The sequence below is a fragment of the Pavona decussata genome, unplaced genomic scaffold, assembly GCF_977016875.1.
Source record: "Pavona decussata unplaced genomic scaffold, jaPavDecu1.1 SCAFFOLD_549, whole genome shotgun sequence".
Lineage (NCBI taxonomy): Eukaryota > Metazoa > Cnidaria > Anthozoa > Scleractinia > Agariciidae > Pavona > Pavona decussata.
Window position 1 is genome coordinate 274,470 of NW_028145839.1, and position 27,356 is coordinate 301,825.

Below are 27,356 nucleotides of genomic sequence, written 5' to 3' on the forward strand. Positions count from 1 at the left end.
AAAGCATATCACCAGGGATTTGTGAGTGAAAGAAGTAGAGCAGCCACAGCATTCATCACACCATGGGGACTCAACGAGTGGATTAGGATACCATTTGGATTAATGAATGCGCCTGCAAATTTCCAGCGGTTTATGGAGCAGTGTCTGGGTGAACTGAGAGATAAGGTGGCCACTCCATACCTTGATGACATAATTGTGTTTAGTAGAACTTTTGAAGATTATGTTGAGCACCTGAGAGCAGTGCTATGGAAGCTGCGTCAGCATGGAGTGAAGTTAAAGCCAAAAAAATGTAGTCTGTTTAAGCGTGAGGTCTGTTTCCTGGGGAGGATTGTGTCTGGTGATGGTTATCGAATGGATTCGGGATGTGTTAGAGCCATCGAGAAGCTAAAGGAAGCAAGGCCAAAAAGTGTTGGTGAAGTAAGACAGCTTGCTGGAATACTCAGTTACTACCGTCGATACATCAAGAACTTTGCAAAGGTTGCAAGACCAATATATGACCTGCTAACAACCACAGGAAAGAATGGGCAGCCATCCTCAAAGACACCAGTTTGGTAGGGAAGTAAACAGCAAGCAGCCCTGGAGGAGCTCGTGGGACACCTCAGTAGTCCACCTATCATGGCCTACCCGGATTTCTCGAAAGAATTTACTCTTCATACTAATGCAAGTGGAGAGGGCCTAGGAGCAGTGTTTTACCAGAAACAGAATGACGTCATGAGAGTAATTGCTTATGCTTAACAAGCATTGTTAGCTGAAAGGAACTACCACCTCCACGCAGGCAAGCTGGAGTTTCTCGCCCTGAAGTGGGCAATTACTGACCAGTTCCACGATTACTTGTACTACGCTCCCAAGTTTACTGTTTTCACCCACAATAATCCCTTGACCTACATCCTCACATCAGCGAAACTTAATGTAACGGGTCTGCGATGGGTGAATGAACTTGCTGATTTCCAATTTGAAATCAGATATCGACCAGGCAAAGCGAATGCAGATGCTCATAACCTGTCGCGCGTGCCACTTAATTTTGAGGAATACATGAAAGGTTGCTCAGAAGTAGTCAGTCAGGATGTATTGAATGCTGTTACATCATCAATTCATGAAACAAACTCTGGTCAATCTGCCTGGTTGTCCTCCCTTGCGGCGGTACCTGATCTGTTAAAGGAAGACTGTGAAGACGTAGCAACTTTGCCCACTTTTGAAATTGTAGCTGCCCGACAGGAAGACCCAACAATTGCTCGTGCTTTACATTTCATGCAAATCAGGAGGCGTCCCACATACCAGGAAAGACAGAAGGAGCCTGCTATGGTACGACAACTATTACACGAGTGGAATAATCTGTTCGTTGCTGAAGATGGAATTCTCTATCACAAGTCTGGATCTAGAAATCAAATGGTGTTGCCCAGAAAGTACCACAAAAGAGTTTATGAGGAACTGCATGAGAATATGGGACATTTGGGAGCAGATAGAGTTATCGAACTAGTCAGACAGCGTTTCTATTGGCCTTTTATGCGGGCAGACATTACTCATTATGTCACAAACGTGTGCCGGTGCCTGAAACAACGAAATCCTACAACCCACATAAATGCACCACTTCAGCCCATCACTTTTACAGCACCTTTTCAACTGGTATCCATAGATTTTGTTCATCTCGAACCAAGCTCTGGTGGATATCAATATAAACTGGTGATCATGGACCACTTCACCAGATTTGCTCAAGCTTATGCCACGCGTGACAAATCAGCCAAGACTGCTGCTGATAGGCTGTATAATGACTTTATCATGAGATTTGGATTCCCGGAGACCACTCATCATGATCAAGGAGGTGAATTCGAAAATAAGCTTTTCTACAATCTCGAAAAACTTAGTGGTATCAAACATTCGCAAACAACACCCTATCACCCGCAGGGGAATGGGCAGGTTGAGAAGTTCAACCGGACACTCTTGTCAATGCTACGAGCACTACCTGAGAAACGGAAATCCCGCTGGCGTGACCACCTTAATAAGGTAGTCCTCGCCTATAACTGTACCCGTCACGACTCCACTGGCTTCTCACCGTTCTATCTACTATTTGGGAGAAACCCACGACTCCTAATAGGCTGATTTAGCAACAGAACGGGAACGTCATTTGAGGACGCGAGATCTCGAGGAATAGTCTGGATGCGAGTCTATTTCGACTATATATGGGCATTCTTGATGCGCCTGGCGTTGTCAACTGACGTTCCCGTTCTGTTGCTAAATCAGCCTAATGTTTGGCCTGAAGCCTCCAGTAGGATGCTCGACATATCCGGAATATGTTAGGAAATGGAGTCTGCTCTTGCCAAGAAAAGTGCAGAAACCGGTAAACAACAGTATGACGAGAGAGTGAGACATACTGCCCTTTACGAAGGAGAGAGGAATATGAACGAGCGAGGAACTACGCCCTTACTGGGAACAACAAATTTATGTTGTAACTCGTAAGATGAAACTAACTAACTAAACCATTGAAAAGTAGCCAACAAAAATCTAGGAGCACCAGCAAGCGAGTGATCTCACAAGAGGAAATTTTTGGTGCCACTGATGAGGACGTTCCTAGTTTGACACCAAATCAGCTTCAAGAATTCTACGGGTCTACAAGCTATCATGAAGAAGATAACGGTGGATCTGCCGCAGGGTTAGCAGAACAGAATGTCGATCCTCATCAGGCTGATGAACTTGACTCAGAGCATGATATGGAAGGCCTAGCACAACCGGAGGTAATTTTAGATGATGCAATAGATGGAGCACCTCTAAGGCAGTCGCAACGAACTAGCAGACCACCGCTTAGAATGACATATGATACACTGGGACAGCCTTCCTTTCATCCTTGCAACACAGCTGGAATCCAAGGTATTATAGCAGTTTGTATGGCAACCGTTTACAGTGCCATATACAGTACCATGGATGTTACAATCTACCCTGCAGCCCTACAGTTGCTTTGTTTGCCTTCTTGCACCAGTCCAACCGTTGCCCTATGTGCCCTGGTGCTATTGATAGCTCCTTGGAAAGGAACAATTGAACTGATTTGTATCTGTTGGAGTCACGTTCATTTTGAGATAACACTAAGTAATTAATGTCTCTTTATAAATTGCGTTATATTATGACTATTTTGGCCTACGTTCAAGGAGAGTATTCAAGGGGTGTAATCCCGTTTCGGAGATCGTTTCTTTTACGGAAAGTTCTTCGTATAGAGTATGAGATGATGTAGATATAGTGATTTTTGTGTTATGCTGCAGCAGGAGACCGAGACTCGAGGGCGACAAAAGTTATTGTTCTGGCCTGATCAACCGGAATAAGAATCTAAATACGTTCACCCTTGGATGACAAATAAGAACACAAAGAACTCATGTACATCAGTCAGTGACATTTGATTCACTACCTAATGTTGGGGACAACATTCTTTTTAGCGGGGAGTAATGTAGAGAACTGGAACTAGTTACTAAGTTTACCGAAAAGGACTGGCACTAGCCTGAAGAGAGAATCGGAGAGAATGTAAAACTACTGATCGCTGTAGAGCGAATAAAACAGTTCTTTGTTGGATTTTTGTCGCTTCATGGGCGTTTAGGGCTAACATTTCTTCCATTCCTGACGGATTGCTTGTATGTTAACGGGAAAAGTAGCCACGGGACCAGCTGTTGCAACAGGCTATTAAGGAAGAACTGCGTTGAGAATAGAAAAGGGAGGTTGAAAGTGGCCCATTGTGCCTATTTAAAGCAAGCAAGGAAACGCAGTAAGGACAAATAGCGTGTATAACAGCTCAAAGTGTATTTAATGGCATGTTGAAAGTAGCGTAATGAAAAATCTAAAATGAAATAAAATGTCGTCACGTCAAGCTTGTCATTTGAAAACGATTAATTATCCAACAAAACATTGAAATGTCATTTAAATATTTTTCAAAGAGTTTAAGCTCAGCTGAAAAGCAGTTTTTCCCTGCTGAAAAAAAATTCCATTCAGAGACGATATGGAAGATTAGACGATTGGAAATAGGCTGTCTCAGCGATTTCAGCACTGTAGCCAACGTTGTTTGGTCTGCCAAGGTTCTGAAACTAAAGGCTAAAGCCTGGTTTACGGGAATTATTCCATTCTCTTGTGCTTATGCTGGCGTCGTACCGGTTTATACGTAGGTTTCTTGTGCTTATGCTTGCGTCGTACGTGTAAACCAGGCTTAAAGGATACAGTGTGGTGTATTTTGAAACTTCTGCTGGCTGTATGTCTTCGCTGTCACATGTACAATAATACATGACGTTGCATGTGAAAATGATGAAGGTTAAAAGTGTTTTGGTTTAACTCATCTTGTGTTGAAAATTGAGCAGACTCTCGCAGTTATTTACCAACTTAAGCAGTTGCGAATTGGAGCTCCCCCACCCCACCCCCAATTTCCCTCATTTCAAATAATGTCCTGTGCATGTATCTAGACCAAAATAAAACCAGAACTCTTACTAAATATTTGACTTTCTATTTTTTTTTTCAGTGCCGGCAGCTTCGTGTTATGTCAGGGCTACCAAAGGTATTATCTTTGACCTTAGAGAAAACTCAGTTGTCTGTTGTGATCTGCTGTAAGATTAAGTGCTTCCCTGAGCGACAGTAAATTACTGTGATCTAAAGTAGGTATATATAGAGTGTTTTCATTCACGTGACTACCGGCCATGTTGGTTTACTGAAACAAAAGAAAGTATTTACATAAAAATAGAGTTCAATTCCCAGAGGTTTAGTTTGGGACACCAACATGGCCAACATTTCTTTGTTTTGGGACACCAACATGGCCGCCGTGACGTCAAACGACAAAAAGTTTTAGTCCATTGTCAAATTAAGCTTGAATTCAGCTTGCATAGAAATTTTGTTTCATGTAAATAACTTTATTTAAACATGCCATTCAAACACTTGGCTTGTTTGTACTGTAAAGGAGATTATTTTCTGAAAATCTGGAAAATGCATTTTGAATAGTACAAGGATATTGTTAGTTATATGGTTTCAGTGAACATAACCGTGATTAACGGACAGCTTAATGTTGGTATAATGTTACAGGGACTCAGCCACACTACATGTAACATTTACAAAAACTGACAATCCTTTGGTTTGTTTTATTAATGTACACAGTAAATATTGATGCAAAACAGGATGCGTAGTATGTGAAGTCTCAGGTACTGAGGAAAAATTGAAGAACAGCTAACAAAGTCGGCCGGTCGGCTATCGGCAAACTGTTGGGCGACAACTAAATCAGCCGACTGTTGGCCGACAGACAGTCAACAGTTGCATGAGCCTTATCTTAAAATATAGTGTTGGCTGACATTTGGCCGGCAGTCGATAAAACTGTTAATTAGGGAGCTTAAGATCTTAAGCTTAAGAGCGGCTGACTGAGAATATCGAGAACTCGCGGTCAAAACTGAAATATCGGATTTCCTCATATTTTGTCAGAAGAATCCCTTTAGAGAACTATTTACGAAAATGACATTAAAACTTTCCAAAGATTTTTCGTTTTCGAGAATTCCGGCATAATGTGAAATGCCGTGATCGCGGCGCAGCCGGCGTTACATTTTGACGAGATTTGGTGCATTTTCAAATCGCTCGGGAAGGAAGACGGTTTAGCGTATTAAAACGAGCTTTTGAAGTTAAGTTAGGCATCCTTCTGAGAATACGGTCTTACGAAAATATTGCTGGAGGATTCTTATTTACATGCAGTTTTCAAAGTCCAAAGATTCCTATTTTCAGCATTTTTGTTGACACTTGAAATTGTGGAAACTTTGCGGACAAAATTCTTTTCCTGGTACATCGAAATTTACAATGAAAGTTACAGTAGAGCAAAGCTCTATTCTTGTGCTGCAACATATCAAAAATTCAGCTTGGGTAATTTAAAAGCCAGTCTTTGACGGAATAAAACACATAGGGAATTTTTGACATATTTTTTTCAAAAAATTCCTGTGGTCACGCAAGGACAAGATGACATGTTTCAATAAATTATTGTTTGTATGTTATTTTTACCGGAGAATTATATAATTCTTGTTCCAAAACTAAATCTAATGATCTAATAAGTTTTGAATTGTTTTATATACCTTAAATAAAATAAGTCTAACTAGGGAGTGAGATGTAACCCCAAATTTGAAAAGGTCAAAGTGTCATGTCACCTTTCTGCTCGTCCAGATCTCAACCAATTTTTTTTCATTGTCACATGGTGCATCTAGAAGTACTTCTAGAACCAAGTATTTATGATATATCTTACTAAATAAGAACTTGTTTCAATGATAAAGCTAATAGCAGGCGTTAAAATCACTTTTGGGTTTGTGAAGCCGTGCAAAGCAGGCATGTTTTCTAGATCACAGCCTATCAACAACATGCTGACTGTTGAACTCCTCGCATGTGAACACTTGAAAATGAGGAAATATTTCGAGGCAAAATCTTACCCTGGTACATCGAAACTTACAACAACAGGTATGCTTGAGGTACGATCTGTTATTTTACTGTAACATGTAAGAAATCTAGTTTGGGTATAACATTTATAGCGGAGCTCTCGCGCGCGCCGCAGGCGCGCGCAGCGGAGCCCCATAGCTAAGAGAATTTGGTAACCCGTGAACGCGAGAAATTTTGGTTTGGTTATGACGTCACTGTCCGTCCGGCGTACGTCCGTCCGTACGTCCTTCCGCCCCTCTATGTAAGCCATTGTGAAATGCCACAGTCAACCTGTGTGGTAACCCGCGTTTTTCTTGTTTTTCGGCGGGAAGCTGCATCGCCAACTGCGTTTTAGAAAAAAGAAAAGCAAAACATAATTTTAAAGACGACAAAATACAAAGTCAATTTATGTGTCCGACAGCGGGAGAAACAGCAAGACGTATAGCGGTGGAGGAAACAAATTGACTGGCACGTCATCAGAATCTTGAAGTGAAACCATTTTACTCCGATCCGGCGCTACGAAACGTTGGACTTTTCCTCTAGAAGTGAAACGTTTCATCCACTTGACGTTGTAAAACAAACGACAAAAATCAACAATGGAATAAAAAGACTGATTATTCTCAGAAGAGGCGAGTATATTCATGTGATCTTGTTGACAAAACTTTGCTGGATTGCTATCCGTATCGTGCAAGATCTTGTTTTCTTGCAGTGTTGACACGCCGTGTAATTTAAACTTGAGCTTAATATTGCTAACTTAAGAGCAGTCTTTTGAGCTCATTTTTTTTTCGGTCCATGTTTAAAATTTCCCTTGGAGTTTTATTTTTTAATCTCATCCGATCTCCTCCAAATTTTACCTTTCAACAGCGGGAGAAAGAGTAAGACTACGCGCGGCGGGAATTTACATGAAGGGGGTATTGATCATAAACAGCAGGCGCCGTGAGTCTTGAAGGGGCAACCCTAAAAACCGGAACGGTGGAAAGGCAGAAAATCACCCCAAATCCAAGAACACGGAACGGGTAAGGGTTAGGGTCAAGGTTACAGTTTATTTGGGGTGATTTCCGCCGTTCTATGCTTTAGGATTTGTAGTGATTTTCCACCATTCCGCCGTTCCTGCTTTTAGCGTCGCCGATCGTGAAGTGAATCATTTTACTCCGATCCGGCGCGACCAGAAGTTGGATTTTTCCTCCTCATTCTTGAAGTGAAACGTTTCGCTCACTTAACGCTGTAAAACGAAAGAAAAAATCAGCAATGGAATAAAAGGACTGGCTATTCTCAGAAGAGGCAAGTACATGTATATTCATGTGATTTTGTAGACAAAACTTTGCTCATTTGAGGCTGTTTTGCAATAAATTGATTTCTTGCTGCGCTGACACGCAGTTAATACTGCTAACTTCAGAGTTTTCCTTTTAACTCATTTTTTTTTCGGTTCATGTTCATTATTTCGATCCCTTGGCGTTTTATTTGCTAATCTGGTCCAATTTTGCTTTCCAACAGCGGGAAAAAGAGCAAGGCGAATAGCGGCGAAAAAGGACTGTTCTAGAGGCGGCACATTATAAACAGCGGATCTGATCCTCGAAGAAACGTTGGATTTTTCCTCTTGAAGTGAAACTTTTTGCTCAGTTAACGTTGTAAAACGAACGAAAAAAACAGCAATGGAATAAAAGGACTGGTTATTTCCAAAGAGGCGAGTATATTTAAGCTTAAGTGTTATATGTGATTTTGTTGACAAAACTTTGCTGTCGACTTTTGCAAGTTATTTTTTGGCAGTGTTCACACTGCAACATGTTTAACTTAAGCTACTGCTAACTTCAGAAAAGTCTCTTGAGCTCATTTTTCGGTCCATGTTCGTTATTTCCCCTGGAGTTTTATTTTCTAATCTCATTCCATTTTGCTTCATGTAAGAAAATTTGATTCTCACTGGTAAAATAGTCAGTGAAACAAACGTCTCGTTTAACACTTTGTTGTCGTTATATAGCTAGCATAAACTACTGACAGGTTTTTCTCGCATATATTTCTAATTTTTGCATTTATTTCTGACAATCTTCACAGAGAACAAACACAAATACTTTAAAGGATAGGATATGTCTTTTCAAAGAACGTTAAAAGCGAATGTAAAATTAGTCATTATAGTGTGACCTCATTTTCATCATAACATCAAGCGTACGCAAAATTTGTTCGCTTGTTTGTGCAAATTTTTGAAGATCGTCATTTAGTTTATCTCTGTTCTGATTGTTGTGAATTATCCCAGTTTTTTTTTATTTATTACTCCAGGTTACATGTATATTTTAAGTCTGTTTCATGGTTAGTGTAGCCTTTTTCTCTGAGGTTTATGGTTGATCAACAAAATTTGCCTAAGACAGTGACAGTTCGCCTCAATCATCTTTAAAACTAAAAAGAATGATAACAACAAAATAATACTTTGAGCGTGAAGAAAACTATCAAAACTCGATAAATAGCCAATCCCGTCCTGAATATTTTCCTGTACAGTGTACATAATATTTTGATATTTTTTTGTACCCCCCACTCACATCTATGTATAGCTTTAAGAATGTCAGTTCTGCTGAAATGGGTTCTCAGGTTTCAAGAGGACACCTTACTTACTACATGTACACCTTAATGTACCTTATTGTATAGCCGATAGTATTTTTATTTGCATGAGGCCGAGTAGAATTAAGGTTTAATTTTCAAGCGGCAGGGGTATTTTGCAGAACACCAAATGTTGAATCTATAGAAGTCCTTAATGCAATGGCTGTCATAACAACAAATTAAAGCTAACTGTCTGTATAATCAGTGTTAGCCCTAAACAGAAAAGAAATGTGCTTAGACCTTCATAACTTTGTTTGTTGCTTAATAGGTGTCTTGTGTCCAAGCGATGTAGAGCATCCGGTTTAAACTGTGGATACCTAACCCCCACATCAAATTAGCTTATATAGAGCCGGCTTATTAAACTATACCAAGAATTTTGAAATAAAATGAATTGTCGAATTTTTAGCGCTGTTTTCTTGAATCAATTTTTTCACTTGAAGGGGGCACTTGCTAAAACTCAAATGGAATTTGTTTGTTTACCTTCAATTTTGGACAGTAGCTAGTTTAACATATAAGGAACAAAGACGTGTCGCCAATTTTTTCTTTTGAAATATTTTTTCTCCAAGTGATTTTTATACAAACATTTCACATTTCTTTTATGGTATTTCGAAAATGTTCTGTAACTTTTCACTGCAATTTAATATCACAGAACGCAGACATGTTTTTTTTGCGCTTTGGGTGTACCGGAAACTGAGGAGCAAATTAAATTAGCGAAAAACAAAATTAACTTGACTTGTAGCCGTTTCAAAGGTGATTCGGATGCTCACATTTAGAGGTGGTAAAAAATTCGACAATTCATTTAATTTCAAAATTCTTGATATAGTTTGATTAAGCCAGCTCTATAAGCTTTAATTTGATATAGGGGTTTACATCTACAGTTTAAACCGGACATGCTACATTGCTTTGACGCAAAAGACCCCTAAAGGTATACGGTAACCTTACTGCTAAACTGTTATAGGTGACGTAAAATGCAACATTCAGCGTTCAGCATTCTGCAAAATACCCCTTCCAGTTAACAACTAACAATATTCTAAGTACTTTTCTATACTATTTAGGGTTAAGCGATTTACCAATAATAATTATTGACTGCAGTGTGTCCACTTCTAGTGCTGCACTTTTTATTTGCCGGCAATGGTATTCATACTCACTATCATCATTCTCACTCAGCATCCCCTCAGTTTCACTGCACCATGTTTCACCCACAACAACAGTGTCGTCAGCTCTCCACCTTTTTTATCATGATCATCAGATGTGGGTTTGTTAGCTCGTAAAAGACGCTGGCCTGGGACTTTCATTGTCGCTAATGTCTGTCCCCTTTGCTTCTTGTAGATGACTGGTTATTAGCACAATCCTTTTCATTTTTCAATTTTTTTCTTGTATGGAAGTGTTTTTTCAAGAGAGTGTTAAGTTAAAAAAAAAAAGAGATTTTAACCCTCCAGATAGTAGTAACTCTTCCCAATTGTTATCCTCATTCTCTGTTTCATCGCTTCTCAATGGTTGCTTGACTTTGCAAATCTTTGGAAAAATGGAGATGTTTTGAATGCACTATGGGTATATTGTCACTAGCTCCTCAGAAACCACAAAAACCACAAACTATAGTAGAAGAAAAGTCTGCAATTTCTGTCGCTGTGTTCAGCTTTCCTTCATTGAAGGAATTAGGCATAAAGTCATCAACAGTACTGGTCATGCTGTTCCATCTAAAGAAGTAGGCGGAGATTCAAAGACATTTTAATTTGTACCTTAACTTCTCTTTATCCAGGAAATGGCATGGAATTCTGCCCATTATGGAGCCAGCCAACCATTTTCACATGAAGCACACTGCTGCTCTTTCTTAACCTTGCAGGTGTCTTTGACAATTTCCATGTATAACTCTAGCCACAAATTGTTGCAAAATAATAATTATAGCCAGGTACATGTTTTTTTGAACTTTCAGATGCCTTCAAGTAATCTAGATTAGCTGGGTCCTGTTGAAAAAAAAACCTGCCTTCCCCTCCCTCTCTGTTACAAATTCCCTTATGTAATCTGACAACAGGTGCATCGTCAATGTGCAACGCTATGTCATGCATGAGCAACCCTCCATGCATTTCTTTTTATTCTTTATCTTCGTAATTTCATAGTGAGTTAGTCACAGTCGTCTTCTAAATTTCTTGGTCTGACTTGTCATGAAATCTTTGAAAATATTCCATTTTATAGAACCGCCATTGGTAATGGCATCTCAGCCACCTGCAGGATTAGTCCTTTCCAGCCAGCTTCCCCCCAGTCACTGCTTTCGTGTGCTTGATGAATCCTGATGTGGTAATCAGACTTAAATTCTGGACAATTCGGCATCTCGTAAACCTGACCTCATCAAACAATAGCATTATCCAAAACGTGAACTTAGGGAAAAATTTAAAAATCATCATAGGCCCCCATCTGCTTAAATTATGAACCCTCACTTAGGAGTGTTTTAAGATTTGCCACTGCCTGGGCACAAAAGCCATGCACAGAGGGTGTAACCTTCACTGGTAGGTTTAGATCTTGTGTTTTAGCTGTAGCAAAAAATAAATTGATGTAAGCTTTTTATTTACCATCACAGATCATGACAGATGTGATGAAAACACAGTTTGGCTCATGAATCACTTTGTTAATGGACGTTCTTGTTGAGGCAGTTCATAAACTTGTAAATCATCCATTCTTGTGTGAAAGTTTTTGTGCACTTTTTCCATCAAGGGATAGATCCAGTTGTGTATTAAATTGTTTACCTTTTGATAAATGTTGATGTGATGGCAGGAACAAAATTGAATGGGCACTCGCTGAGCATATAAAATTTTTCTTCAGCAGTAAAGATTTTAATTAGTTGGCCAGGCAGGGCTATTGCTCTAGCATGTTGTGTACAACAGAGATTGGCCACTGGATGTCTGGCCCTACAATAGCTGCACGTTAAGCAACAGTTAGCACTGTCACTCAATCATTCTTATATTATAACTATTCAATTGATGGAGGCTACAGAAATATGCTGAACAAGGGGCATTCCCTGTATACTTTACGGTGCAACGAACTCAACTGGGGCCACCCAACATTGATCAGCCAATCATAGGTCACGTTTACAACAAAGGAATCTGGCTTTGGTAGTTGGTAAACCAATCAAAAACGAGAACATGTCTTTAAATTTCAAAGTGTCGGTTTTATCGGTGGCCCCGGTTGAGTTTGTTGCACTGTCTGTAAGACAAAACCTCACCTTACCTTTGGTTAAATATATATATTTTTTACAAAGCCTGAATATCAGCTGTTTCCCATCTCTCACCAATCATCTAGAGAGGAGATGACTGATATTCAGGCCATGTTTAATGCAACCAGACCCTGGCTTCTTTTGAAGACTGTGATTTAACAGATACAAGGTCAAACTTCTTATCAGCCATCTCTTTTAATTGAAAGAAAAATTTAAAACTTGGTAGTGGGTAATGAATTATGAAATATGTACAGTTATTTATTTTTACAGTGCAATCTTAGTTATTTGAACTCTCAATGTTTTTCAGCACTCCCAATTCTTCAAGAGCAAATAGTTGTTAAAATTCTCTTGGATTTGCTTCAGTCAGTTTTTTGCCTCCTATTTTTTGAACAAAATTCATTTTCACTAGGAAGTTAAAAAAAAATTGGTAGAGTACTTCCACTGAAGTGATTGTCACATAACATTATAAAAATGTTAATATACCAAGTAAATTGTTTTCTTTTAGTTCCTTTTGAATATCCAATAATAACTGTTAATTTTCATGGGTTTTGTGACATGCAGTAACCAGTGCTACAGTTTTGTACACCTTATCACATAGTCTGGTATAACTTTTTCAGTAACATTTAAGGAAAAACACTAGGTAAATATTATTTCCCTTTTCCATTCTGTCCAGGGTTTATGTAAAATCTTTATTTATATGAAAATACTTTAATCCACTTATTGTTTTGGAGAATAAAGTGATATAATGCTTTTAATTTGCAAATTATATTTCAAGCAAAGTATATGTTGTACATCATTTTGTGAATTCAGAAGAGTACTATTGCTGTACATGCACTCAACTCTCTTTGGGCACTCTTGTTCCTTCTATTTTTTTCTCTCGGAAAAACAGGATAATGAAAATTAAAGTAAGGAATATTTTTTAGAGAATGCTTATTAAAATTAATGTTATGATACATGGTAAGTATTTTGCTGTGTAAAAATGAATGGGACTTCTCAGATGAGGTGCTATCCATAAACTGGAGTGATGAGTCTGCAGGAGTGAAGTGTTTAGCGGTCTAATGACTTCTTAAATTGGGATTTTGCTTGTAAGGACAAAAGGTTAATGGGTTGGAGCAAGGCCTGCTCCTTAATTGAGAAACCAGAGAATAAAATCTGCGGTGTAAATTTTTGTGGTGGAATGAAACCGCTTAGTTTTCTGTTCAGTGTTACCTCAGTAAGGAATTGTGGTCCATGAAAGGTAAAGAAAAACTCTTTGATGGACTAAAACCTATGACCCCAGGATTTTTTATCACTGATGGACCAAAATTAAGGATGGTGCCTACTAATACCGAAGTATTTTTGTTTGGTTTATAACTATGCGGGAAAAGCAGATGTTAGCAAGGGCTATTGGAATCTAAACAGAAAATTGGGGGTAACCATACATTTTTCAGAGATAACTAAGCAATAATATCTCTAAAAAGCGCCAAAATATAAAGCAATGTATGGGATTTTTTCCTAAATTGACGCCTAATTATTTCTGAAAAATGCATGGTTACCCCCAATTTTCTTATGAGATACCAAAAGCATTTGTCAAGTTCTGCTTTCTCCGTATCATGGGTTTTAAACCGCGCAAAAATATTCCTGTATTAGTAGGCACCACCCATAGGAATCTCGAGATGCGCAGAACGAATGCGCAGTAACAATAGTAGCCACGGTCCTTAATCTCCTTACTAGGGTAATGCAAAATTTAAGTGGTTTCCTTCCCACACAGAAATTTACACTCCAAGGAGAATTCCCTGATTTCTCAGTTGTATACTCAGTACTGCACAACGCAAAATGTCATTATCCCTTAATTGTTGTGTTATTTCCAACTTTACTCCAAGTTAACTCTCGTGTAGCCAAGTGTAGAAAAACTGCTGGGGATCCCTGGTGAAAAACCTCACAGGATCTTCAAGGATCTTTAAAGATCTTCAAAGACCTGCCAAAGATCTTTAAAGATAAAGATCCTCAAAGGATCCTTATAGGATCTTTGAAGATCCTCCAAAGATCTTCAAAGATCCTGCATATGCAAGATCTTGTTAAACTATCTGCAAAGATCCTCAAGGAATTGGTAAGGATCTTGCAAGGATCTTTGTAAGATCCTTGCAAAGATTCCTGCAAAGATCTTTGCATGGATCCTTCAAGATCCTCAAAGATTTGATGAGGATCTTTGAAGAATCTTACAAAGATCCTTTTAAAGATCTTGCAAAGATCTTTGCAAGGATCCTTCAGGATCCTCAAGGATTTAATGAGGATCTTTGAAGAATCTTACAAAGATCCTTTTAAAGATCTTGCAAAGATCTTTGCCAGGATCCTCAAGGATTTAATGAGGATCTTTAAAGAATCTTAGAAAGATTCTTTTGAAGATCCTGCAAAGATCTTTGCCAGGATCCTCAAGGATTTAATGAGGATCTTTGAAGAATCTTTAAAAGATCCTTTCAAAGATCTTGCAAGAGATCTTTGCCAAAATCTTCAACAATTTAATAAGGATCCTTCGAAGATCTTGCAAAGATCTTTGTCAGGGTCCTTAGGGCTCCTAAAGGATTTTTAAATTAAGCTGAATTATCTTTGACGGATCTTAAAAGGATCCTTGATAGTAAGGATCTTGCAAAGACCTTTGCCAGGATCCTTCATGAGCTTCAAGGATTTAATGAGGATGTTTGCAAGACCCCTATGATAAATAGAAAAAAAAGGTGATGGAAAATAAAAGGCCATTACACTTGCAATTACAGTGTAGGCATTTGGTAATTTATTTTATTAATCAATAAGACCGTTTATTCAAATACACTTCGCAGTCCAAAGACTGAATTGCGTGTACAAATAATTAAATTGTATGAAACTGAAAAACATAAATATATATACAAAATATAGAAAAAATTTAATAATTACAGGTAACATATAATAAAGAAGAATGCATAGAACTCTGCGAGAGGAAAAAGGACATTATTTAAAAAACTACATACTACTACTAATGACTAATAATAAAAGAGTTCTTTTAACGATTGGTCTTGCACACCGGAATTATAAAACGGTTATTGCTCCTAAGCTTGTGGGATGAAAGGGCAGGTGGAGGCAGCAAATTTGAGCGTTTGTGGTTTCTTGATGAAGATATAGAGTTAAAATAGTTTGTTCGAAAGAAAGTCACACAGATCTACCCGCTTTAGTTACAAATACATTTGTCACTTTTAAAATTAAGAATCAAAATTTCTGTTTCTACTGAGTTTGAGCTTCCAGAGTAAATAATTATACCTTAAAGGTGTTGGAAAGTACAGACTGTTGACTAAAACTCTGAAAGTTGCAATAATGCAATGTCATCAATACTGCTGGTTTTTTGCTTGGAACTATATTGCTTGGATGTCTCAGAGAAACGGGTACGTGGAATATGGAATTTCGTTTTGGCAATTTAAATTTGTGATATGTTGCACCAAGCTTCCTGCTTTATATGGCTTCCCACCAAAGGATATAATTCAATAGACAAATAAATAAGTTTACTCAGCTGATTGTCTGATCAGTGCTTGTCATGCAGCATGATAGTGTCTTAGTGATACTCAGACTCAGTAATTCATTCTTATAAATAAAGAGTGATTTCCAATAGCTAAAAGTTTGCTCACAGTCTTCATCAAATGATTACCCTGTCGCTTTTTCGCACAATACTTCTTTTATAAAGGAAACAAGGAAACCACCGGGCCAAGAGTGGCAGCCATCTTGGATTTCCATCAGACTTGGAAGACTGGGCACGAGCAAAGCCAAATTTGGTCAGCAGCTATACACTGCAGGCTCGCAGAAAGACCGTTTCTTTTGGATTTTCGCAGGACTCAAGAAAACAAGGCACATTTCCTCGGTTTTTTCTTCTTTTAAGCTAGAAAATGATGGCTTTAAGCAACAAATCGTGGACAACTACTTCTTAGAAACAGGTAGGCTTTAATATCAATGATTTTGATAAAAGACTGGCTTAAAAATGTGATGCACAATTCAACCAAATGAATGCATGTGCTTCTGTGAATTCATCTGATCTCGGTTGTCGAGGTAGCCATTTCCTATTTATTTTTAAAGTAAAACATTTACAAATGTTTTTATGGGGTAAGTTTGTAGTTGTAGCGCTAGTTGAAATGAACAATCAGATGATTGTAGTTGTACTGAGAATCAATTGCAAGCTTTATTTGTGTGGTGACTTATTCGATCGAGTATAACATTACTTTAATTTGCCTGTGATTTGATTGAAGTTGAAGGTCATTTGGTGGAGTATTATAATGCCCACATGTACAATAAAATAGCACCATCAGTTAAAAACGAATGTGAACACTGTAATCACACAGAAGAACTGACTAAAGTGCATGATTTTTTCTCTTTTTGCTGTAGATCTTCAACTCAATGTTGTTGTCAAGGCCGATACCCAAGACTGCAGCTTCAGAGTGTGTGAAGTCACCAAATCCTGCTCAATAAGCTAAGTCACTTGTAAGCAGGGGAGCCTATTTTTAACTGATTTAGTATGGCTATGAATTGTGACTTCTACTACTATATATACTACTCAGGCACAATGAAAAAATAAAAAATTTTGTAACTTTGAGCCTTGAATTCATTACTTGATGTTTGATAGTTTAATAGAAAATTAGAGGGTCAAATTGTTTTGGTCATGTAAATTACAAGCAAATTGGTACTTTTTTGTCTTGTAGCACTGTGCTTGCACAATTATTATGCCTATCAAATTTTTATAGTAGCACAACATTTGCTGATGTTGTGATTGCACTGTTTTGTTACATTATTCATTATCTAGAATAAAGTTATTCCACATTTTGTGGGTCATCATGAGGAAAAAACTACAATTTTTCTGAGCCACTATAAATGTGTTAAAGTTTTGCAGACAAGGCAGTAACTTTTAAGTTTTGTTAAAGGCTGATAATTTAGAGAGGGATTTTGACTTGCACTAATGTTGTGAACAACATCTGTTGAAATTTGTTGCACTGTGTAGCCTTGTCATTAGAACTTTTGTACATAATCAGAGCTTGCTATAAGTTATTGTTTTTCTGTTATTATGTTTTCTTGTACAAACGTTTTCACTGGCAATTGTCAAACCAAATTTTAGAATAAAAATTATTACAGTTTCTTGTACATTAACATTAGGATCGTGATCACCCAGGCTTCATGTTGTAGTCAAAATTTTGTCCATCATGGTTGAGGTAAAATATCCATCTGCTGAATATTATTCTTTCACAATACATATTAAAAGTTATGTTTCTATTTCTGATTTTATTTACACAAGTTATTTTGTATTGATTTAGCATTGTAGACCTACATTTATATACAAATAAATTCCTGAATCTTAACTAAAATAAGTTAGGGATTGTTCAATAAAATTATCCCTTTTATGACATGCTGATGTTCTTTTTCATCTACATACTACATGTACATTCTCAACAGCTTATTCTGAGACTCACCGGAAATTTCAGTCACAAATGTTTTTGTGATTTTGGAAAGTTCAAAGTAGTACAAGATCTTGAAAAGGTTCATTCAAGATCCTTGAAGATCTTTTGCAAGATTATTGAAGATCTTCAAAGATCTTGGCAAGAGCTGCAAAGGATCCTGTAGGATCCTTGAAGATCTTTGGCAAGGTTATTGAAGATCCTCAAAGATCTTGAAAAGGTCTGCAAAGGATCCTTGAAAATCCTTTTAAGATCTTTGACGACATAATTGAAGATCCTCAAAGATCTTGGCAAGTTCTGCAAAGGATCTTTGCAGATCCTCAAAGATCCTGGCAAGATCTGCAAAGGATCCTTAAAGATCTTGACAAGATCTTGGCAAGATCTGCAAGGATCCTTAAGGATCTTTGAGGATCCTCAAAGATCTTGGCCAAGATCTTCAAGGATCTTGGCAAGAAAGTTGAGGATCCTTAAGGATCTTGGCAAGGATTTTTGAGGATCCTTAAAGATCTTTGCAAGATTGTTTAAGGATCCTTAAAGATCTTCATAAGGATCCTCGAAGATCTTCATGAAGATCTTTGAGGATCTTTAAAGATCCTCAAAAGATTTTCACCAGGGATAACCGGCTCCCATAACTGCCTGATGGATTTTTTTTTTTGGTAAAGATTTTGACAGCGACAGTAGAGGATTTATACACAATTGTTATTTGATTCTATGTCAAACAATTTACTAACTTAATTTAAAACCAGGTACAAATGACTAGGGACTGAAAAAAAAAATTTTCCCTTGAATAATTAGACTTATGACATTTATTGCATTCAACATAGAAAGAACACACTCCTTACACAGATTGGAGTTGAGATTGTGTGGGAGAACCAAAGTTGATTGCCATGAATGAAAGGATATTGGGACATACATGTGTATATCTGGCAACCCCTGTAGATTTTGCAGGGGCAGATGACATCATCACCAAATTGGCAAAGGAGAGAACCTACGCTAGGATCAAGGTTATCAAACGCACTCTCTGATCCACTTTTGATTATTACTAGTTTCCATATATACAAAGTAGCAAAAGGAATTCACAAGTGATTGTTGTTTTGACTTTACAATATCAAGAATAACAGGCAGCCAATTACTGCTGTGGTTTCTCTGAACAAAACGGTATCACTTTGCACTCTCAAAACAATGGAACTAATGTGATTGACAGGAAGTTATGAAAGGTTCCTGTTTTCCTATCCCTACCGAAACAAATGGGAAAAATTATACAGCATTCTTAGATTAAGTTAAGAGCAAGAAAGACATCTTGACTCTCTTGTAAATTAATATCAGTTGCATGGAACTGACCATTTAGTTTGAGTTTATACAAAAACCAAAATAAGCACACAAGAATAGCTATCAACCTGGGAATAACAGAAATTTTTAAAAATGAGCTTTTCATTCTAATATTTATTGAATTAATGAGCTACAACCGTGCAATAAGAAAATATAAAAATGGCACAAAGCTAATTTGACTTGAAATATTTCTCCTGTATTCAAACATCTCCAATACGCATCGCCCTCACACAGAACCTAAACATAAAAAAAATCATTCAATTTGACTAGAAAAAGATGAAATTTTAAATATTTTGCAAATCCCTATAACTTATAATGACTCGTTTTTCAATTGCTCTACGGTGTACCAGTTTGGAACGATCTCCTAGTATTACAAGACCACATGAATTCATATAACAACACTGGCCTACTATTGTCCGTATTAGCTTGCAATTTTAATATTATCTTGATTAAAGATTTCTTTTAGAAAATTGCTCCCTCGTCAGAAAAAAAACAACACTACAAACAGTTTAAAGGTGTGTATGCATACATAAAGATTTGAAGTTATCTTACCTCCTTGATTGACGGAGCTGTCGGACCTTTCGCCTTCCACCGACACAGCAAAACCTCTTCTACTTTTGACATTTAAGCTTATCACACTAAAAGTTTTCCTTCAAATCTGCTGTCAAAACGGAACATTTCCACACAGTCGTGCAGGAAAATAAGATGAGGCGTAGGAAAAATTCGATGCTTCCAAACCTGAAAACTTATGCAGAAATTAATCCTTTTTTTTATCCACCATCCTAATACAGGAAGATGTCTGAACACTGCTACTTTTATCCTGTTTTATCCAAATCTCTAGAAGCAAAGACTAGCAAAGACTACTACAGTAAATCGCCTCTTCGCATGTACTCATAGCCCGCGTTACCCTTATCCAGGGTAGGTACTTCATATATGGTAATTATTATGTCCTCAAATAATTACCATATATGAAGTACCTACCTTATCCAGCGCCCGTTCCGCTGGATAAGGGTAATGCGGGCTCTGAGAACATGATTGCCGCCATTTTTTAAATGAAGAATCTGGGTACTAGGAGTCCAGGATCAGGAATCGGAGGACCTTAGATAACATAGTCTCCTTCGCAGCCGTTATTAGTGTCGTCACGCTACGCTCCGTGGGGAGGAGCGTTGCGTGACGACTGCGAAGGAGACTATAGATAACAAGGACTGCAAACCAGTTTTCGAGAGCCCAGCGCTTTTCGCGAAAACATGGTTTGGTGGGGGTGCCAATTCTCGCGAGCCCACAAACCTGGTTCCAATCCTTGTTGTTTAAGGATTATGGATTTTCCTAGGAATTTCATTCCCACTCAAAAACGCGCGTGGGCTCTGTGGACGAGATTGGGGTACAAGCGCAAAGATCAACCAATCACCAACCCTTGCTCGGTAAAAGGAAAATTAAGAAAAAATGCCCTCTGTTACAAAAAATCAGCCTTAAATAATTGTGCTCTCTATATTACCAAGAGCCGATGATCATGGGCTCCTGGTATTACATTGTTGATGGGGAGTTTGCTGCATATGCATTAAAAATATATATAACTTTAGAAAGGATGAGGAACTACGTCCATACGATAAGCAGATTTCTATAAATGCTATCAAAAAAAAAATTGGAGCTCCGCTTTTAGGCTTGGCTAAATATATATATTAGTCAAGTGTTAACAAAATGGTCAGTCAGTGGTCAGTCACGCAAGTACTAGTTAAAGTGTATATGACACAAAATATTTTATTAGCGTATTAGGAAGAGCTTTCAAAATGATGAAGAATGGCATTTATTTTATTGCGATAGCATTCTTGGTTGCCGAGTTATTCAAGATTTAAGTTTATGCAAATTAGACAACTTGTGACGTCACCAGACTGACACAAAATGAAGGGAAATCACAAAATTTGGAATATCTACGCAAATACTACATCTACAGGGTTGAAATTTTGCAGGGTTAACGTGCTGACAGAACTACACATTGTGATAGTGGCTTTGATGTCACCATAGCAACGTACTCGTTACCAGACCTCTACCTTCCCAAAATGACAAATGCCTTATTTATTGCTCCACAGTCAAACAGAATTTCTTATACTTGTGCTGCGTAATGTCCGTATTCCCTCACACCCACTGAATAAACATCAAGAGCAAAAAGCGCTTCTTGGGAAGGGAAACTCTGATTTTATCCTTTGGATGGTGAGGGCCTGGATCCCATTGTGTTGCCATGGAAATGTCATAGTGGATCATATCATGAAACTTTGTGATGAGTATAAAAACTCTACAAAGTTTCAGTTCTATACAGAAAAAGGCTTAACAGATATTCCATTTATTGTGATTTCCCTTCATTTTGTGTCAGTCTTGTGACGTCACAAGTTGTCTAATTTGCATAAGCCTAAATCTTGAATAACTCGGCAACCAAGAATGCTATCGCAATAAAATAAATGCCATTCTTCATCATTTTGAAGGCTCTTCCTAATAAGCTAATAAAAGATTTTGTGTCATATACACTTAAAACATTTGAAATACATTTTATAGTTTGTATAATATATTTTCCCGAGAGAATGACAAAGTTATCGCTACAATACAAAATGTAATACTCTAAAGAGTTTTTCGTTGCTGAATATTCCTATACAAAAAATTATTCACAGTTAGAGTGAGTGATAACTAATGCTACAGCAAAATTCGAAAAGGCCGATTGCCGTGGCACATAACGCAACGTCAGAATGATCGACAAATTTCATTATTGTACTTCACGCAAATAGTACGTTTTTCAGAATCTCCTCAGTTCTTAAATGAATCTGTACGAAACAGCGACATTTTCTACCTCACAGTCGATAGCTAGGGTTAATGACATGTTTACGTTTTTATAACTACAGTGTAGTATCCGAGTTGCATTTGCCTGCCGCTTCGATACCGCTGATATGAGATAAAATTCCATTTTGCCCGGTGCTTTGGCATATTTTCGAGTAGAAGGTAGATCACTTACACGTGGTATTGCTCACTGAAGACGAAACTTCCATCAAACAAACGTTGCGGTATTTTCATCTTTTTCGCACTGAGGAGTTCAATTAACCCGTGTAGTCTGTTTGTCTGTCTGCCTGTCAATAAACGACCTTTATCGTAGCTAATTAAACAGCATTTTCTGAGTCTTTTTGAGTATTTTCTTCCATAGTAAAGAAAATAACATTGATTTAAAGCTGGTTACAACGCATTCAACTTGTTAATAGATATATAAGTTTGCTGAAAATAATCTCTAGATCCCAGGCGCTTGCTTTTTCCAACCGGCCCTCAAACAATCTTGAGTGAATATGACATTTAAAAAAGAGGACAATGAATGAAGTTAATGCGGGGAGAAGAGGAAGCGGGGAAACTATTGTTTTATCTAAGAGGAGGGTACCATGTGGTATAGGGAGACAATACTCTGGTCTTAGAAGGAAAGGTGACTGATAAAACTTAAAAAAAAGGGAGAAAATAATATTCAAAAACCGCTATGGTCTCAGCAATCATTCTATCGCTGTGGCTACTTTAATTTGAACGAATTTTGAATCTCCTTCAGTACACACATACACTTGCACGAAAAAGGTATTCAACAATAATCCGAAGTATTTCCGCACTACAGATGTCATTTAATAGTAACTGCAGGTTTCTCATACTCACAAAAAAAGCAAAGGAATATGCCGTACCTCTAAGGCCTTTATTCGATTCACCAATGATGATGATGATGATGATGATGATGATGATGATGATGATGATGATGACGATAATGGTGATGGTGATGATGATGATGATGATGATGATGATGATGATGATAATGATGATGATGATTTTAGGGCTTATTCAGGTATATATGAGTTTCGCGAGCGCGAGGACGAGCAACGCTTGCGGAATGCTAGTCACACAGATTTCTCCCTCTCGGCCCCTTCCGACTAAGCTAGACGTCTTAACTAGATGTGTACGGTCTTCGTTGGCGGTAGCCTCCCACGCAGTCGTTTTGAGGGGACTCGGGGAGGAGTTAATACGAGTCCCCTAAAAACGACTGCGTGGGAGGCTACCGCCAACGAAGATCATAGACATCTCGACGGCGCGGGCAGATGGTCTGATTGTTATTCGTCTCATCCTTTCAGAATATCAAATTCCATCAATGTAAAGACTGTTGTTCTTGGGTCATCGTAGGTTGATCAGAAATATCACCGCTGTTTGTATTCCATCAATGTAAAGTCAGTAAACTTAACTTCATATGTTCAATCAACAACATCAGATGATCGATAACTTTACTAACATGCGCGCGCGAGGATTTATTACATTTCACTGTCAGTTTTGTCGTCAGCAAACACCTTCCTGGCGTTGGGACCTGGATGACTGGAGATATCTTTTTGGCATTCACCCAAAGAAACGCAGGTTGCTGTAATAGTACGAACTTTGACCGCAACCGGACTCGTCGTCTATCAAGGGCGAAAATGAGCACGGAGCCATAAATGCAACCGAAAATATATAGAAACTGCAAAATATGACATCGCGGAAGAAGAAATACAGTTTCTAGTATCGAGCAAACCACTCCAAACCAAGAACGCACATTGCTATTTATAACCATTTTGCGTCATTGTTTATAAATAGCAAGTTTAAAATAGCTATGTACACAGTGATCGCCATAATATGCAAACAACCTTGGTTATTTTCTGGTGCTCTTCTATCCGGATCGGACTGAGAAGGGTGGACTATTGCTCGCATTAATGGGGATGGTTCATTAAATGCCTATTTTGCAGGCATTGGAACGGTAAGTGCTCATTCAAATATATTATAGCCGCAGTGTAGCCGTTAAAGATAATATTATGGCCAGCCTTGCACTAAAGTGAAAGCATGATTTTCTCTACCGGCTCTGATATCTCAGTTCTGTTTATGTTATATAGTCTAGGGCCTGCAAATTGAAAACACAGATACCTTGTTCTTCAGCTTTTAGAATTCTCGTCTTCGCTTGTCCAGCTCAATGTAAGTGCCTGTCACGACATTTTATTGACAGAGAGGATGATCGAGATGCAGCTTTGACAAACCTAGGATTTATAAAAACTGCGACTTTTGCGCAACTTTTCTGAACCAAAGGTGTTTTTCACGCAAGTCGATTAGTCTGAATTTAATGAAACATTATCGCCTGTTGGGGGTTTCAGATGCATTTTGATATGAAATATTTACTGATTTCGTTTCGCATCCTTCGCATTGTTGACGCTGGCGTACCGAGGAAAGCGTGACATAACACCTGAACGTTTCATTTTTTTGTTTGCGATCGGTGATCACCTACTAGGAAAGAAATTATTTTTTATAGGGATAAACCCATCAACACATGAGATTTTGTTACCGAATAACAACTTAGTTTTATTCCAACAGAACTGAAACATAAACAATAAATTTATTTTAAACTTATTTTAAAACTTGTCCTTGCGTGACCACTGCCATTTTTGAAAAAAAAAAAATTAAAATTCCCTATGTGTTTACTTCCGTCAACGCTTGGATTTTAAATTACCCAAGCTGGATTTTTTATATATTGCACTACATGTATAGAGCTTTCCTAAAGTATAATACTTGCTTCAAATTTCGATGTACCAGGACACGATATTTGTCCGCAAAGTTTCCACAATTTCAAGTGTCAACAAAAATGCTGAAAATAGGAATCTTCGGACTTTGAAAACTGCATGTAAATAAGAATCCTCCAGCAATATTTTCATAAGACCGTATTTTCAGAAGGATGCCTAACTTAATTTCAAAAGCTCGTTTTAATACGCTAAGCCGTCTTCCTTCCCGAGCGATTTGAAAATGCACCAAATCTCGTCAAAATGTAACGCCGGCTGCGCCGCGATCACGGCATTTCACATTATGCCGGAATTCTCGAAAACGAAAAATCTTTGGAAAATTTTAATGTTATTTTCGTAGATAGTTCTCTAAAGGGATTCCTCTGACAAAATATGAGGAAATCCGATATTTCAGTTTTGACCGCGAGTTCTCGATATTCTCAGGCAGCCGCTCTTAAGATTTTACCTTACCGTGATTTATCTGTCCACTCGGTAATCTATTGGACTCCGTTTTTCTGCATGTGCATGTAATCACTATAGCCCAGATTGTTGGTTAAAAGTGTAAATGTTTATTAAATAGGCATCAGGTTGGAGAAGTATTACTGCTTTGTTACTTTACAAGCTTTCAAGTTCTTTACTTTTCAGACCAATAACTTTTACCTTACCGTGATTTATCTGTCGGTAATCTATTGATGGACTGTCTGTGATCGGTCAGCAAACTTTTCGCTGACGATTCATTGACATTCGGTCGACAGATTTTTTGGGAAGCTGTTCTCTAATTTTTCAGTTGTAGACTGAACACATTGTGCTACTACACACAGAAGCACCATGTTTTCTTTCTTTCCTGAGATTCTCCTCGACTTGTAGCTCCTCTCTCCATCTGAAATCATGGCCTTTCGAAAAATGTGCAATATTTTTTCCAGCCAAAACCAAAATTTTGATGCCAGAATAAACCCTACTAAATCCTTGTTATTTGAAATACTGAAACTTCGGTAAATTACGTCCCGTTTTTTCATTAGGCTGATTAAGCAACAGAACGGGAACGTCATTTGAGGACGCGAGAGCACGCGGAATAGTTTGGACGCAAGTCTATTTCAACTATATATGGGCATTCTTTATGCACGCGCTGTTGTCAACTGACTTTCCCGTTCTGTTGCTAAATCAGCCTATTTTCCCACAACTACCGGACCAGTGCCAGTGGCCTGAAGTGGAGAGAAAGGCATTCTTTGAAAAATGAGCACAGGCGTTCTCTCATCCCATCACTCAAGTCTCCTCACCTTTATCACATAGCAGTGTTTTTGTAACACTCTACGCTATCAGTTCGCTAGGAACAGACAAAATACTGTTAAAACAGAGATCTTCGTGTTATAATAATGTAATAATGTAATAATTTGCAGTTTGTTCTTTGCTTCTTAATCATTTGCGTTAACTAATTGAGTTGATAAGCAAGCACTGCTGGCAGCTTGTGTGTAAATCAATTTTCTTTGTTAATTTTTCTGGATTTCGCCTTTCTAAACATAACCTCTACATTAAAGGGAAGCCTTGAAGGAGAAGCTTCAAGTTTGTCCTCTGGAAGAACATTGAAAGTTACACTTCTAAGCAGTGAATGGAGTTCAACAAAAGGAGGGGTGTCAACCATCAATAGAGAGCTTTCCATTCAGTTGGCTAAGCATTCTGACGTGGAAGTCAGCGTCTATCTCCCTAAATGCAGTGAAGAGGACAAAAAAGATGCCGCTGATTACAATGTTTGTCTCCTTCAAGCAGAAGAAATTCCTGGTTATGTCGACCCAGTTGATTGGTTGGCACGTATTCCAGAAGGTCATGCTATGGACTGTGTGATAGGCCATGGAGTTCAGCTCGGTAAACAAGTACAATTCATAAAACACCACCATGATTGTCTGAAATGGATTCAGGTAATCCATACTGACCCCGAAGAACTTGTAATGTTCACAACCAATAAAGGGGCTATTTCCAAATGTGAGGAGGAGCATAAGTCAGAGGTCAAACTCTGTGAATTGTCTGATCAGGTTGTAGCAGTTGGACCCAAGCTGGCTGAGGCGTTCTCAGGATATCTGCGTCCCTATAGGAAAGATCAAGATGTTTTTAATCTCACCCCAGGCATCTTCTCTGAGTTTGCTGGTGTTCATCAAGCTTCTGAAGAAAGAAAAACATTTTCTGTTCTGTTGTTAGAGAATGGTGACAGTGAAGACTTGCAGCTGAAGGGCTATGACATTGCTGCCCAGGCAGTTGCAATGTTGAAAGACATGCCAGGACCCTACAAACTGAAGGTTGTTGGCGTGCAAAGTGGAAAAGAGGAGGAAGTAACAAAAATGTTGCTCAAGGAAGGCATTTCTCGTGATCAACTAGTTGTGCGTGGAAGAAAGAATTTGGCTGAACTGTTTTGCGAGGTAGATCTTGCCATAATGCCATCAAAATCTGAGGGGTTTGGGCTGCCTGCTCTTGAAGCTTTATCTGCTGGTCTTCCTGTGCTTGTAAGTGGTAACTCTGGTCTTGGAGAAGCCTTAAAGAATGTGCGCCATGGTTCAAACTGTGTTGTGAATTCAGACGATCCTAAGGAGTGGGCCGGGAAAATCAAGAGTGTCCGCCAGAAACGGCGAAGTGTACGACTTGAAGAGACGCGGTTAATTATCGAAGAGTATAAAAATCATTACAGCTGGGAGGAGCAGTGCGTGTTTCTCGTGCAAAGAATGATGAACATGACTTCAGGTAAAATTTCTTTATTGTTCAGTTATGGTTGATTTCTGTCTGTGGTGTGCAGCTGTTACTTGTTGGTGTTTTGTTTTATTTACTTGTAAGAAAAAAAAT

General features: G+C 38.2%; 1 protein-coding gene and 2 long non-coding RNA genes across 3 annotated transcripts in view; 2 read left to right on the forward strand and 1 right to left on the reverse strand.

The window, feature by feature from the left end:
* LOC146449936 (uncharacterized) overlaps positions 1 to 27,356 on the forward strand; it is a 39,351-nt gene that overhangs the window by 6,272 nt on the left and 5,723 nt on the right. The window contains exons 3-4 of the mRNA XM_085100978.1: positions 4,484 to 4,519; positions 26,066 to 27,257. Of these exons, the coding sequence (XP_084957104.1) occupies positions 4,502 to 4,519; positions 26,066 to 27,257 (1,210 nt within the window). The 5' untranslated portion in view covers positions 4,484 to 4,501. The remainder of the gene's footprint in view (positions 1 to 4,483; positions 4,520 to 26,065; positions 27,258 to 27,356) is intronic.
* LOC146449937 (uncharacterized) lies at positions 6,507 to 11,651 on the forward strand. The gene is made up of 3 exons (XR_014860456.1): positions 6,507 to 7,677; positions 7,891 to 8,080; positions 11,558 to 11,651. It is a non-coding gene; the product is annotated as an uncharacterized LOC146449937 (long non-coding RNA).
* Positions 18,649 to 20,253, reverse strand: LOC146449938 (uncharacterized). Its single transcript, XR_014860458.1, has 2 exons — positions 19,510 to 20,253; positions 18,649 to 19,194 (listed from the first exon to the last, which is right to left on the reverse strand). It is a non-coding gene; the product is annotated as an uncharacterized LOC146449938 (long non-coding RNA).